The following is a 16,409-nucleotide window of genomic DNA, read 5'->3' as shown; positions in this document are numbered from 1 at the left end:
CTCTGATGCTCTGCTTGAACATCTTGCTTGAATCCAGCTTGAACATCTTGGTTCTTGGTTCACGGACTGTTGAAGCCTGGCTTGGAGAATTTTGAGCATTACTTTCCTAGTGTGTGAGATGAGTGCAATTGTGCGGTAGTTTGAACATTATTTGGCATTGCCTTTGGGATTGGAATGAAAACTGACCTTTTCCAGTCCTGTGGCCATTGCTGAGTTTTCCTAATTTGCTGGCATATTGAGTGCAGCACTTCACAGCATCATCTTTTAGGATTTGAAACAGCTCATCTGAAATTCCATCACCTCCACTAGCTTTGTTCATAGTTATGCTTCCCAAGGCCCACTTGACTTCTCATTCCAGGATGTCTGGCTCTAGGTGAGTGATCACACCATCGTTGTTATCTAGGTCATTAAGATCTTTTTTGTATAGTTCTTCTGTGTATTCTTGCCACCTCTTCTGCTTTTGTTAGGTCCGTACTGTTTCTGTCCTTTATTGTGTCCATCTTTACATGAAATGTTCCCTTGGTATCTCTAATTTTCTTGAAGAGATCTCTAGTCTTTCCCATTCTATTGTTTTCCTCTGTTTCTTTGCATTGATCACTGAGGAAGGCTTTCTTATCTCTTCTTACTATTCTTTGGAACTTTAATTTCAAATGGGTATGTCTTTCTTTTTCTCTTTTGCCTTTAGCTTCTCTTCTCTTCTCAGCTATTTGTAAGGCCTTGTCAGACAAGCATTTTGCCTTTTTGCATTTCTTTTTCTTGGGGATGGTCTTGATCACTGCCTCATGTACAATATCTCAAACCTCCATCCATAGTTCTTCGGGCACTTGGTCTATCAGATCTAATCACTTGAATCTATTTGTCACTTCCACTGTATAACCACTGTATTGATTTATGTCATATCCGAATGGTCTAGTGGTTTTCCGTACTTTCTTCAATCTAAGTCTGAATTTTGCAATAAGGAGTTCATAATATGAACCACAGTCAGCTCCTAGTCTTGTTTTCGGTGACTCTGTAGAGCTGCTTCATCTTGCGGCTGCAAAGAATATAATCAATCTGATTTGGTATTGACCATTATCCTGTCTGATGTGATGGTAAATGGGATTGTTTCTTTCATTTCTTTTTCTGATATTTCGTTGTTAGTGTATAGAACTGCAATAGATTTCTGTATATTAATTTTGTATACAACCTGCAACTTTACCAAAGTCTGTGATTTCTGCTGGCATCTTTAGGGTTTTCTATGTGTAGTATCATGTCGTTAGCAGACAGTCACAGTGTTACCTCTTCCTTTCCTATTTGGATTTCTTTTATGTCTTTTTCTTTTCTGATTGCTGTGGCTAGGACTTCTAAAACTATAGTGAATAGAAGTGGTAAGGGTGAGCATTCTCATCTTGTTCCTGATATTAGAGAAAATGCTTTCATCTTTTCATAGTTGAGAATAATGTTGACTGAGTTTGTCATATACGGTCTTTATTAGGCAGAAATAAATTGTGGATCATGAGTTTACCTCTTAGTGGAGGAAATTCATCATTTTCATTCAAAAGATGCTGATAGAAAGTTAAGTATAAAATTTAAACCCTCTTTGTATTTTTAACAAAGTATATTTGATTTGCAATATTTTGTTAGTTTCAGGTGTATAGAATAGTGATTGTTTTGGCACATTATACTCCATTACAGGTTACTGCAAAACAATGGCTGTAATTATCTGTGCTATACACTGTATCTTTGTTGATTATTTGTTTTCTACATAGTACTTTGTATCAATTCCATGTTCTTAATTTGTCCTTTCCCCCTTCCCTTTCCCCTTTGGTAACCATGCATTTATTTTTTAGATCAGTGAATTAGTGAGTCTGTTTATGTTTTGCATGTTAGTTCATTTGTGTTTGGGCTTCCCTTGTGGCTCAGCTGGTAAAGAATCCACCTGCAATGTGGGAGACCTGGGTTTGATCCCTGGGTTAGGAAGATCCCCTGGAGAAGCGAAAGGCTGCTGCTGCTGCTAAGTTGCTTCAGTCGTGTCCGACTCTGTGCGACCCCATGGACTGCAGCCTACCAGGCTCCCCCGTCCCTGGGATTCTCCAGGCAAAAACACTGGAGTGGGTTTCCCTTTCCTTCTCCAGTGGGATTTTCCAGGCAAGAGGGAAAGGCTATCCACTCCATATTCTGGCCTGGAGAATTCCATGGACTGTATGGTCCATGGAGTCGCAAAGAGTCGGACATGACTGAGTACCTTTCACTTCATTTGTATTATTTTTTGGAGTCTACATATAAATGATATTATACAGTATTTGTCTTTCTCTGACTTATTTCACTTAGCATAATATTCTGTAGTTCCATCCACATTACTGCAAATGACAAAATTCATTGTTTTTTTATGGCTGAGTAATTTTTTCATTATATATATATACATATATATATGTATATGTATATCATGTCTTAATCCAGTTGCCTGTTGACAGATACTTGGGATGCTTCCATGTCTTGGCTATTGTAAATAATACTGCTGCATACCTTGGTGTGCATTTATCTTTTTGAATTAGTGTTTTCATAACCCATGACTGGCAGTGCTGGGTCACATGGTAGTCCTAGTTTTAGTTTTTTGAGGAACCTCCGTGTTCGTTTCCATAGTGACTGTACCAATTTACATTCCCATTCACATTATACATTATGAGTTCCCTTTTCTCCATCTCCTCTCCAATATTTGTAAATTTTTAGACTTTTCAATGATAGCCATTCTGCCTGGTATGAGGTAATATCTCATTATTGTTTTGATCTGCATGTCTGTAGTAACTCGTGATGTTGAACACCTTTTCACGTGCCCATTAGCCATCTGTATTTCTTCTTTGGAAGAATATCTGTTCAGGTATTTTGCCCATCTTTTGATTTTTTTATACTGAGTTGTATGATCTCCTTGTATATTTTGGAGGTTAACACCTTGTCCGTCATATCATTTGCAAATATTTTCTCACACTCGGTAGGTTATCTTTTCATTTTGTCAGTGGTTGCCTTTGCTGTGCAAAAGCTCTGAGGTTTAATTAGGTCCCACTTGTTTGTTTTTGCTTTTATTTCTCTTGCCTTAGGAGACTGACCCAAAACAAATAGTGCTACTGTTTATGTCAGAGAGTGTTCTGTGTGTTCTCTTTTAGTAGTTTTTTGGTGTCCCTCCTTCCTTCTAGTGACTTTGAGCTTTGTTTATGCTGCTGCTTCTAATTCCTTTAGGTGGTTGATTAGGTTGTTCATTGAAGATTTTTCTTATTTTTTGAGGAAATCCTGTATTGCTAAAAACTTCCCTCTTAGAACTGCTTTGCTGCATACCATAGATTTTGGAAAGTTGTATTTCCATTTTCATTTGTCTTGAGGTATTTTCTGATTTCATCCTTGATTTTATCAGTGACCAATTGTTTTTCTTTTTGTATCATGTTATTTAATCTCCACGTATTTATCCATTTTCCTTCTGCAATTGATTTTTAGTTTCATACTATTGCAGTTGGAAAAAAAATGATTGATATAATTTCTCCCCTCTTAAATTTGTTGAGGCTTATTTTATGACCCATACCAAGACACATTACAATTAAAATGTCAAAAATTAAAAACAAGACTATTAAAAGCAACATGGGAATCCTCATGAAACTATTAGCAGATTTTTCAGCAGAAATCTATAGGCCAAGAGGGGAGTGGCTGAAATATATACAAAATGATTTTTTAAAAATCTTCTAACCAGAAATAGTCTATCTGTAAAAGTTATAATTCAGAACTGAAGGGAAGCTAAGGAATTTTAAGACAAGGAAAAGCTAAAGGAGTTGATCGTCACTAAAATGGCTTTAAAGAAATGGTAAAATAACTTCTTTATCTTGAGAAAAGAGTACTAAATACAAGAAAACATAAAGGTATACATCTCATAGGTAAAGGTAAATAGACAGTAAAATTTAGAATAACCTAATGTTGTAAAGCCTTTGACTGTGTGGATCACAATATACTGTGGAAAATTCTCTAAGAGATGGGAATACCAGACCACCTGACCTGCCTCTTGAGAAATCTGTATGCAGGTCAGGAAGCAACAGTTAGAACTGGACGTGGAACAACAGACTGGTTCCAAATAGGAAAACGAGTACGTCAAGGCTGTATATTGTCACCCTGCTTATTTAACTTATATGCAGAGTACATCATGAGACATGCCGGGCTGGAAGAAGCACAAGCTGGAATCAAGATTGCTGGGAGAAATATCAATAACCTCAGGTATGTACATGACATCACTCTTATGGCAGAAAGCGAGGAAGAACTAAAGAGCCTCTTGATGAAAGTAAAAGAGGAGAGTGGAAAAGTTGGCTTAAAACTCAACATTCATAAAACAAAGATCATGGCATCTGGTCCCATCACTTCATGGCAAATAGATGGGGAAATAGTGGAAACTGAGGCTTTGTTTTTTGAGCTCCAGAATCACTGCAAATGGTGACTGCATCATGAAATTAAAAGATGCTTACTCTTTGGAGGGAAAGTTATGACCAACCTAGACAGCATATTAAAAAGCATAGACATTACTTTGCCAACAAAGGTCCATCTAGTCAAGGCTATGGTTTTTCCAGTAGTCATGTATGGATGTGAGAGTTGGACTGTAAAAAAAGCTGAGTGCTGAAGAATTGATGCTTTTGAACTGTGATGTTGGAGAAGACTCTTGAGAGTCCCTTGGACTGCAAGGAGATCCAACCAGTCCATCCTAAAGGAGATCAGTCCTGGGTGTTCACTGGAAGGACTGATGTTGAAGCTGAAACTTCAATACTTTGGCCGCCTGATGTGAAGAGCTGACTCTTTGGAAAAGACCCTGATGCTGGGAGGGATTGGGGGCAGGAGGAGAAGGGGATGACAGAGGATGAGATGGTTGGATGGCATCACCAACTCAATGAACAAGAGTTTGGGTAAACTCTGGGAGTTGGTGATGGACAGGGAGGCCTGGCGTGCTGCAGTTCATGTGGTCGCAAAGAGTCGGACACGACTGAGTGAACTGAACTGACTGAATGTTGTAAAGGTGGTAGGTTAATCACTTATAAAGCTAGTATAGAGATTAAAAGATAAAAATAGTAAAAAAATATATAACCATAAAATTCATTATAAAATAATTAGTGGTTACACAGGATAAAAAGATGTACAATATCTTTTATAGCAATAGATATTGATACAAAATACCACAAACACAAAATGTTGGTGGGAAATAAATATGTAGAGCTTTAAAATAGGTTCGAACTCAAGTTATTATCATCATAAAGTAGACCATTATAAATATAAATTGTTATATGTAAGTCTCATGGTACCCACAGAGCAAAAACCTATAGTTGCTATCCAGAAGATAAAAAAAAGAGCATTTAAGTATGACCAAAAAAAGGTCAACAAATCACAAAGGAAGAGAAACAAGAAAAATAACAGAGAAATGTGAAACAATCAGAAAATAATATAGCAATAAGTGCATACCTATCACTAATTACTTTCAATACAAATGAACTAAACAGTCTAGTCAGAAGATATAGAGTAGGTCTTAACAGGTAAAAAGCAAGACCCATCTATATATTACCTACAAGAGACTTATTTCAGATTTAAGGACATTCACAGATTAAAAGTGAAAGAATATATAGATATTGTATACTATACTTTAATAAAAAAGTAAAGATTTATAGACAATAATTTACATAATTGGGGGAAAAAGAAAAGGGATGGCAAAAGATATTCCATGAAAATGGAAATGAAAGCTTGGTTAGCTATATACTTATATCAGACAAAATAGACTTAAAAACAAAAATTGTAATAAGAGGGCATTACATTATGATATAGGGATCAATCAAAAGGATATAACATAAATATTTATACATCCAACAAGAGTACATACAGACACATACACACACATATGTAACCTATAAGACTGAATAATGAAGAAACAATATCTGAATATTCTTATATACACACACACACAAAGATTAAGTTAGTAATGGATACCCTTCCAAAAAACAAAAATTTTGGACCACGTGGCTTCATTGGTGGATTCTACCAAATATTCAAAGAATTAATACCAATATTTCTCAAATCCTTCCAAAATACAGAAGAGGGATTCCTCCAAACGTATTTCACAAAGCCATTAACCTGATAAAGTTCCCCGGTGGCTAAGCAAGAAAAGAATCTGCCTGCAATGCAGGTGACGTAAGAGAAATGGGTTGGGTCCCTGGATCAGGAAGATCCCCTGGAGAAGGAAATGGCAACCCACTCCAGTATTGTCGCCTGAAAAATCCCATGGACAGAGTAGCCTGGCAGGCTACAGCCCAGGGCTAACCTGATAACAAAAACAGGCAGGGTATCACGTGGAAAGAAAAATTCAAACCAGTAATTCTGAAGAACATCAATTTCAAAATCCTCATCAAAGTATTAGCAAAGCAAATTCAAAAATATATTAAAAGGATCATCAGATCAGATCAGATCAGTCGCTCAGTTGTGTCCGACTCTTTGTGACCCCATGAATCACAGCACGCCAGGACTCCCTGTCCATCACCAACTCCCACAGTTCACTGAGACTCACGTCCATCGAGTCAGTGATGCCATTCAGCCATCTCATCCTCTGTTGTCCCCTTCTCTTGCCCCCAATCCCTCCCAGCATCAGAGTCTTTTCCAATGAGTCAACTCTTCGCATGAGGTGGCCAAAGTACTGGAGTTTCAGCTTTAGCATCATTCCATCCAAAGAAATCCCAGGGCTGATCTCCTTCAGAATGGACTGGTTGGATCTCCTTGTAGTCCAAGGGACTCTCAAGAGTCTTCTCCAACACCACAGTTCAAAACCATCAATTCTTCGGCGCTCAGCCTTCTTCACAGTCCAACTCTTACATCCATACATGACCACAGGAAAAACCATAGCTTTGACTAGACGAACCTTTGTTGGCAAAGTAATGTCTCTGCTTTTCAATATGCTATCTAGGTTGGTCATAACTTTCCTTCCAAGGAGTAAGCGTCTTTTAATTTCATGGCTGCAGTCACCATCTGTAGTGATTTTGACCATAACAAAATGAGATTTATTCTAGGGCAAGAATGGTTCAACATTTGCAAACCAGTCAATGTGATATACCACATAACAAAATGAACCATAAAAATTATATGATTATTTCAACAGATGAAGAAAAAGTGTTCTACAAAATTCAACGTATATTTATGATTAAAACTCTAAACAAAGTGGGTATAGAGAGGGAGTTACCTTATGGTCCAGTGGTTAGGACCCAGCACTTTCACTGTTGCGCCCCGTGTGCAGTACTTGATCAGGGAACCAGGATCCTGCAACCTGTACAGCACAGCCAATAGAATAAAATAAAACTCAAGAAAAAGTGGGTGTAGAGGAAACATATCTCAATATAATAAAAGCCGTATGTGACAAGCTCACAGCTAATATTATACTCAATGGTAAGAATTTGAAAGCTGTTGTCTAAAATCAGAAACAAGATAAGAATGACCACTGTCACCACTTTCTTTCAGCATAGTACTGGAAGTCCTAGGCATAGCAATCAAACAAGAAAAATGAATACATTGGGAAAGGAAGAAGTAAAAATCTTAGCACTTGCAGGTAACAGGATATTACATTAGAAAATCCTTAAGACTCCACTCAAAAAACATATTAAAATAGTAATTTATATAATAAAAAATAATTGATTCAGACTAGAGAAGATATTGTCTAAGGCTATAAAATACGTTTTTATAGCTACTTTACCTGGAGAATTAGATGGAATTTTTTTTAAATGTGAGTTCTGGTTGAAAACTTGCAATATCCGTTATATTTATATGACTTTTCTCCCATGTGAATTGTCTGAGACTTGTAATGTGTGACCTCTGACTGACAGCTTTTGCACAGGCATGGCATTTTACAGTGTTCTCTTGACTGAATTCTCTGATATACTGTAAGGTGTGAGCTCTGACTGAAGGTTTTTCCAATCTGTTCCACTTAGAGTTCTTCTCTGGAATGAAATGCTTGCTGTGCTTCTTCAGAAGCGTTTTGCACACCAGTTACCTTGGTGGTTTCTCTCCAGGGTGACCTCTGGGATGTGTTGCAAGGTAGGAGCTCTGGCCGAAAGTTTTGTCACAGTCATTGCACCTGTGGGGTTTCTCTCCTGTGTGTCCCCTGATGACCAATAAGTGGGAATCCTGACTAAATGCCTTCTCACTCTCACTGTTTATGTAGGGACTGGGTTTCTCTCCACTGTGCTTTTTGATATTCACTGAGAGCCGAGTGTCCCTGAAAGGTCTTCCCACATTAAAAACATACATGCGGTTCCTCTTCCGTGTGAATGGACTGCTGCTGATTGTGTGCTGTGAGGTCACTGAAGCCTTATCCACCCCTACCACAATTCTAGAGCTTCCCTGCACTGTGAATTCTCTGGTGCTCAGTGAAGGATGAAGCTTTGGCTGAAAGCTTTCCTGCATTTACCACATTCATAGGCTTTCTCCCCAGTGTGAATTCCCTGATGTTGAGTAAGGGAATTTTTAAAAACGTGTTTATTTAATTTTGGCAGTGCTGGGTCTTCACTGCTGTGTGCAGGCTTTCTCTCATGGCGAGGAAAGGCCATTCTGAGTTGCGGTGTGTGGGCTTCTCATTGCGGTGGCTCCTCTTGTTGCAGAGCAAGGGCTCCAGGGCATGCGGGCTTCAGTGGTTGTGGCTCGCAGGCACAGTGGTTGTGGCTCATGGGCTATAGAGTGCAGGTTCAGTAGTTGTGGCTTGCGGGCTTAGTTGCTTGGTTGTGGAATCTTTCTGGACCAGGGTTCGAATCTCTGTCCCCTCCATTGGTCCACCAGGGAAGTCCTTGAGTAAAGAATTGTTCTGAAGTCATTCTCTGAGTTTGCTACATTTGTATGTGGTCTCTCTAATGAATTAACTGGTACTGAATGAAAGATTTGGTGAGGCTGAAGAGTTTTCCACACTCATTACACTGAAAAGATTTGCCCCCAGAATGGCTTCTCAGGTGCTGAGTACGGTGTACTCTGCAGATGAGGCCTTGTCATGTTCTGTGCATTTGGATTTCCCTCCCACATGAATTATGTGGTGTTGAGTTACTGATGAACTTTTACTGCTGAATGCTTTCCCATATTCTTTGCAATCACAAAAATTCTCTCTGGTACCAAGTGTCTGCATCTGAATAGAGCATCCTCTGATCAGGGCTTCTTCTGCATCCAAGGACCCTTGTGAGCGTGAATTATCTGTGTTTCAAAAGAAAAATGCTGCTCTGGCTGACGGCTTTTTAACATTCACTGAAGACAGCTTCTTTCCAGCACGAGCTCTGTTGTGTCCAAAAGTCTGGGAAGACCATCAATTTGTTGCCACATTTCTAGCACTCTGGAGTTTCTTCCCTGAGCTGACTGAGCATCCCATTTCAGAACCTTTTTCTGGTAGGGATGCTGGGCTGTCTACACAGAACTGACAACGCTGGTAGCCCCTCTTTGCATCAGTAATAGCCAAGTGGTGTTCGTGACTTGCTCCAGAGTTGTGCTGAGTTGCCTCTGCCCCTCAGCCTTGACCTCCAGCTGCCTTGGCACTTCCAGGCCTCATATACTCTGGTTTCTGGAAAATGGTTCTTGGTGAGGAAAGATGATCTCTCATCCCAAGTGTCTTTGTGAAGCCTTCAGTCTGAGAGATACAATCAATTAAAAGTTCTTTTGAGTACTGTGGTGGGAATTAGATAATAGGGCAATAATGAGACTGGGATAACAGGACAGAATTTAATGCCTGGTGACATTAATTACCATGTTATTAAAATCCACAATTTGAAAAGTTTCCCTTAAGGGCAGATGCATGTTGATGTATGGCAAAACCAATACAGTATTGTAAAGTAAAAAAATATATAATAATAATAAAAAGTTTCCCTTAATTAAATGCTTTTTATGGTCCAGACATATTTTATAGCACCTTTTGTATAATTAATACATTTAATTCACACCACTACCTTACCTCTGAAGTAGGTCCCATTATTATCTCCATTTTATAGATGATGAAACTGAAGAAGTTGCCAAAGGCTATATAACAAAATACAAACAAAAGCAATCTGGCTCCACATATATTGCTTTAAACGACTTCATTTCTCAGAGGAAAACAGGAAACAACTCAAATGTTCAATGGTTACAATATTACATTCCATAGAAATTTTGGAAAATAATGTGGCCTGGGTAGATGTCAGTTTTTATGTTAGATTAATGTAGCAGAACACAATTTACGTATAAGTACACTTTTAAAAGTTACATTAAAAGCCCTTTGTAAAATGAAACTACCTCCTACTTTGGGTGTGGTGAGGGATTACAGGTGACTTTTTCATTTTAAAAATTAATTGTAATCAATTTGTCTTCTTTTTCTGGGAATCTGGCAAGCTAGGTTATTCAGACCAATCATCGTCCCTCCCAAGAAAATGAAGTATATGTGATACTGTGACTTAGAAGAAATATGTATTCGATTATTCATAGGTCCCAATATATTTCTCATGTAAATGGCTTCCGTCTTCACCTTCTGGCTCCAACTCCCAAACCGCTAGAATAGTCCAGGTGTTGAGAGTGACCAGTTATCTTTTGTTATGCGACTGAGGTGACTTTTTGGAAGCACTTTAGAATGGGGCTGGCTGCCAGGGGAAGCAGCCTGTGAACAGAGGGTTGGGCTTTTCAGGACCACCCCGATTTCTGGGAAGGGGAGGGTAGCTGGGGGGTCTGTCAGTCACCTGTGGATAATGATGTAGTCAATCTTGACTATGTGAAAAAGCCTTCATAAAAACCCTAAAGTCAGCTTTCTGGCCCCTTTGCAGAAAGCTTTAAAAGCAGGGAACCCACATGCTCCCACCCATCTCCATGTGGGGCCTCAGGCCTCAGAGGACAGATACTCCTGGCTGTTGAGTCATATCTTTTAATATCCTTTAATGATAAATCAGTGATCTAAAGAGTCATTGGGATAGTAAGCAAGAAGTAATAAGCAGGAGGAATGAACAAAATATTAAAAAATTTATAGTAGGTTAACAAAGTCAACACTTGGTTCTTTGAAGAAACAAAGTTCACAAATGTCTATTGAAGCCAGTCAAGAAAAAGAAACACCAAGAGTCAACATCTCAGATGGAAACATGCTGCACATATAAAAAGATGAGGGTGTAATTTTGCCCATGATTCAGTGCTGTAGTTTCTGTGAGACAGAAACTTAATTTAGGGATCAGAGGATGTGTCCCTCAGGAAGTGGCCTGTATGATGAGAAGTGTGTGTGTCCGTGTCTGTGTGTGTGTGTCTGTTGTCTGTGTGTGTCTATCTGTATTTGTGTTGTGTGTGTGCCTGTGTTGTCTGTGTCTGTGTGTTGTGTGTGTGTCTGTGTGTCTGTGTCTGTTGTCTGTGTGTGTCTATCTGTATCTGTGTTGTGTGTGTGCCTGTGTTGTCTGTGTCTGTGTGTTGTGTGTGTGTGTGTCTGTGTCTGTTGTCTGTGTGTGTCTATCTGTATTTGTGTTGTGTGTGTGCCTGTGTTGTCTGTGTCTGTGTGTTGTGTGTGTGTCTGTGTGTCTGTGTCTGTTGTCTGTGTGTGTCTATCTGTATTTGTGTTGTGTGTGTGCCTGTGTTGTCTGTGTGTGTGTGTTGTGTGTGTGTGTGTGTCTGTGTCTGTTGTCTGTGTGTGTCTATCTGTATCTGTGTTGTGTGTGTGCCTGTGTTGTCTGTGTCTGTGTGTTGTGTGTGTGTGTCTGTGTGTCTGTTGTCTGTGTGTGTCTATCTGTATCTGTGTTGTGTGTGTGCCTGTGTTGTCTGTGTCTGTGTGCTGTGTGTGTGTGTGTGTGTGTGTGTCGTCTGTGTGTGTCTATCTGTATCTGTGTTGTGTGTGTGCCTGTGTTGTCTGTGTGTGTGTGTTGTGTGTGTGTGTCTGTGTGTCTGTGTCTGTTGTCTGTGTGTATCTATCTGTATCTGTGTTGTGTGTGTGCCTGTGTTGTCTGTGTCTGTGTGTCTATCTGTGTCTGTGTTTTGTGTTGTCTGTCTGTATTGTGTCTGTGTGTGTGTGGTGGTAACAGCACAAAGGCCCAAGTGCTCTGGTAGAAGGGCAGGAATGGCAGTGGGCTGGAGTGGGGGATCTTGGTGGGCTGATGGGGTACAGCTGTGGGTGGGGAGGCTCCTGAGAAGGCCCATCAGAGGCGGTGGTGCTGGGATGACGAGGGAGGGAGGTGAGCCACCGAGTTTCCAGAGTAGTTGCTGCATCTCCACACTCTGGCCAGGCCAGGCTCAGGACTCCTTCCCCAGGCTGCCCATCTGCTCCCAAGATGACCCAAGGCTTCCTCTAGGCTCCGGGCTACAGCCTCTCTCTCAGCACTTTGTCCAGGGAAAGGTTCCCAAGGGACTGGGAAGGCACTGGCTGGGCCAGTCTCTGACCTGAGGGGCTGCTTGGCATCCTCTCCTCTCCTTGGATGGGGAAGAAGGAACAGCCACGATCCCGGCGCCTACTTCCTTTCCCTTCATCTCCTGCCCACTGAACGGACATGCAACTCCTCCCCCTTCAGGGTGTGGGCATAGCAGGGAGGTCCCGTTCACACACGCACCCCCACCAGATCACCAGCTCACTTCACAGAAGGTGCAAATCTAAGAAGCAAAGGCACAGCTAAGAAAACTTCATGAAGCAAAGGAACCGTAGCTGGGGGGTGAAGGCGTGGTTAGAAGTCATCAAGGCTGTGTCAGGATCATGCAGGCTGGAAGATGTTTGCAAACCCCTGACGTCCTGTATACAGGGATGAGACTGGAGGGGAAGGGACTAGGACTGCCAGGACTGGAAACAGCACCCACCCCTGGCTGGGAGCGCTGGTGCACAGCTGGGGACCATCCGTGGGTCACCTTGAACTTAACAGAGGGACATCCCTGTTAGAAGGGACAACAATGAACCCATGTCGGAGACTGGCTGGGGGAGTCCCTGTTCCCCACTGAGCAATACTCCCCTCCCCGCAGTTGACATAAACCTCCCCCTGTAGCCCCAGGAGCTGGAAGACCTTCCCTTCGGCAGTGCATGCTGCTCGTTAGGCCTCCTGCTTAATCACGGGTAACCGCTGCTGTACTCACACCTGGGACACACGTGCATACCTCCCTGGAGATACCCAGACTCCCTGTTCAGGGTCAGTGCAGGTGACACAGTGACAGCCGCTCTGGGGCCAGACTTGCAAAGCCCATGCCTATATCAGTGGCCGCAGACGCCCCCTGCACATCCTGCTGGTCACTCCCTACCCAGAGGCCCAGCAGCGCAGGTGAGTCTGAGTGTCCTCGGGGCTCAGGTCAGGGCTGGGCTGCTAGTGGGCTCGTGCTTCCTGGCGGGGGTGCTTGGGGCGCAGATCTGAGCCCACAAGAGCCTGGCCTCCAGTCTCAGGTGGCACCCAGTCTTGCCTGGGCCCCGTTTCAGCAGGACTGTGTGGGCTGCGGCAGCTTGTGGTGGGGACTCTGACTCCCCAGAAGTGTGGGGGCTAAAGCTGTCCTAAAGGCTCCATGCGTGCTGAATTCCAGCCTGCCTCTGACTCTCTTTACTTTTCTGCCTTCTCAGTGAAGAAAGAGAAAGATAACCATTTTTAGTTATCATGCTATCCCCCTGGCTTTCTCCTTGCTGGTCTCCTTTTCATTCTAAAACTAAATTCAGATATCCTGGAGTCTGGACAACCTTCACATATTCCTTGATGTTACTTCCTCCAGACATTTGCACATTTCTTATTCTGATAATTTAAATTTAATTGTTAAATGTGTTTATGAGTTTGTTCCTCTAAAATCAGAAATGAAGACTTCACCAATCATTGAGTTGGGAATAAGCAGGGGTTCGATAGAGTAGAAGAGAGAGAAGGCCTGACCTGGGTGAGCATAAGCTGTCCCTCTGTGTGCTCTGCTTACGGTGACTGGAGGTACTAACCATTGGCCATCCCAGTGATTCCGTTGATTTCTTTGGTTGACAAACTCTCTCAGGCCTTCAGAGTCCCTTCTCTCTCAGTGCAGATGGTGAGGGCCAGGGTCCCTGTGATCCCTTCTCCATCAGTGCAGATGGTGAGGGCCAGGGTCCCTGTGATTCCTTCTCCGTCTGTGCAGATGGTGAGGGCCAGGGTCCCTGTGATCCCTTCTCTCTCAGTGCAGATGGTGAGGGCCAAAGTCCCTGTGATCCCTTCTCCATCAGTGCAGATGGTGAGGGCCAGAGTCCCTGTGATCCCTTCTCTCTCAGTGCAGATGGCGAGGGCCAGGGTCCCTGTGATCCCTTCTCTGTCTGTGCAGATGGTGAGGGCCAGGGTCCCTGTGATGCCTTCTCTCTCAGTGCAGATTGAGGGCCAGGGTCCCTGTGATCCCTTCTCTCTCAGTGCAGATGGTGAGGGCCAGAGTCCCTGTGATCCCTTCTCTCAGTGCAGATGGCAAGGGCCAGGGTCCCTGTGATCCCTTCTCTGTCTGTGCAGATGGTGAGGGCCAGGGTCCCTGTGATCCCTTCTCTCTCAGTGCAGATGGTGAGGGCCAGGGTCCCTGTGATCCCTTCTCTCTCAGTGCAGATGGTGAGGGCCAGGGTCCCTGTGATCCCTTCTCTCTCAGTGCAGATGGTGAGGGCCAGGGTCTCTGGGATCCCTTCTCTGTCTGTGCAGATGGTGAGGGCCAGGGTCCCTGTGATTCCTTCTTTGTCTGTGCAGATGGTAAGGGCCAGGGTCCCTGTGATCCCTTCACTCTCAGTGCAGATGGCGAGGGCCAGAGTCCCTGTGATCCCTTCTTTGTCTGTGCAGATGGTGAGGGCCAGGGTCCCTGTGATTCTTTCTCTCTCAGTGCAGATGGTGAGGGCCAGGGTCCCTGTGATTCCTGGGCTTACCATGCTATTTTGTTATGTTCCAGGAGGCCACCTGGTTCCCCAGCCACACGCCGGCACAGACATAGCACAGGTGACTACTGATGCCATGGTCCTGAAGGCTGTATTCCTCTTCCAGGCGGGAGCTGGCATTCTGGGAAACTCCTTCCTCCTGTCCACCTATAGCTCCTCCTTTCTCACTGCACACAGGCCAAAGCCCACAGACGTGGTTCTGTCCAGCTTGGCTGTGGCCAACTCCTTGGTTCTCGTCTCCAAGGGGACACCTCATGTGGTGGGTGTGCTGGGACTCCCAGGTGCCCTGGGGACCGCTGGGTGCAAAGTCACCTACTACTTGCGCAGGGTGTCCCGGGATTGTTCTCTCTGCACCACCTGCCTGCTGAGCTGCCTGCAGGCCACCACCATTAGCCGCAAGAGCGCGGTATGGGCAGCCCTCAAGGGCTGGGTGTCAAAGAATGTGGGCTCCTCCTGCCTGTTCTGCTGGACCCTGAATCTGGCAATCAACTCCTTCTCTCCCATGCAGGTAAGTGTCTCCTGGGACAATAACAGTGTTTCCAGAACAGAGAACCTCCTCTTTTGCCAGTACAAGTTCTCCCTGTCTGGAATATCTGTAATCCCAGTCTCCTTTGTGGGTGCCATGTTAATAGTCCTTATGATCTTGGCCAGCGTCCACATGGTGTGTCTCCTGCATAGTCCCCACCGGAGAGTGCATTACATCCACCACTCCAGCCTCGCCCGTAGGACGTCTCCTGAGAAAGGGGCCGCTGACACCATCCTGCTTGTGGTGGCTAACTTGATTCCCTTTTACTTTCTCAATTCCGTGTATATATTTTATGACACAAAGGCTTTTAGTTCCTACTTGTGGCTGTAGCACACGCTAAAGCTTCTTGCTGTATGCTTTCCCTCCCTCAGCCCCTTAGTGCTGTTGCTTCAGAACTCCAGAGTCCTGGGGTCTTGCTTTTAGACCCTGGGAGTGTCAGCCAGTCTCTCCTCTCTTTTGCCTGCCTGCATAGCTTCCTTCCTTTCTTCCACAGGCTTTTCATGAAACTCCTGCAAAGTGCTTGTTATTAATACAAATAGATCCAGAACACTCTTACCAATCTTTGCAGGACCTCACAGCCTATCAAAGAGACAAAGTGTAACATTAATAAATCCAGTACAACACAGTGTGGTTTTAACTTAAGATATTTAGAGGAAAAATAATTTATCTCACACATAGCAATATTAATGTTTTTCTTTCTCTTCCATGTGTATGGGAAGAAAGGTAGGTATAATCTGGGAGAACTCTATCGGGATTTTAATAAGTTTCTTTGCTGTTATAGGAAATTGAGTAAAATAAAGCAAGTAAGAGCATAGCATTAGCATTTATCAGATATAGTTTTCATCTGGACCATACCACTTCTTCAGGGCTATGTGATTTTATACTATTTAGCCATTTTGAGTTTCAGTATATTTTATGTCATAGAATTATAATGAAGGTAACTGTGACTCTGTGACACTAGTATCAGTGTCTAATGCTGCATGTCTTTTTAGTTACTATAATAAGCAAAATATGTTATTAACGGATAATTGATAGATACATGACAATTATGGAAAATTTAAGAAT

At 42.8% G+C, this 16,409-nt stretch overlaps 1 protein-coding gene across 1 annotated transcript; it reads left to right on the top strand.

The window, feature by feature from the left end:
• Positions 1-14,894: 14,894 nt before the first annotated feature.
• On the top strand, positions 14,895-15,674 carry LOC113903991 (vomeronasal type-1 receptor 4-like). The gene has a single exon (XM_027560641.1). The coding sequence runs from the start codon at positions 14,895-14,897 to the stop codon at positions 15,672-15,674; it is 780 nt and encodes a 259-aa protein (XP_027416442.1).
• Positions 15,675-16,409: the final 735 nt, after the last annotated feature.

This window comes from Bos indicus x Bos taurus, chromosome 14, assembly GCF_003369695.1.
Source record: "Bos indicus x Bos taurus breed Angus x Brahman F1 hybrid chromosome 14, Bos_hybrid_MaternalHap_v2.0, whole genome shotgun sequence".
Lineage (NCBI taxonomy): Eukaryota > Metazoa > Chordata > Mammalia > Artiodactyla > Bovidae > Bos > Bos indicus x Bos taurus.
This window is presented reverse-complemented; position numbering and strand designations above follow the sequence as displayed.

Bases quoted from the DNA above. Each gene is read 5' to 3' on its own strand.
- LOC113903991 (XM_027560641.1), top strand. From the start codon at position 14,895: ATGGTCCTGAAGGCTGTATTCCTCTTCCAGGCGGGAGCTGGCATTCTG.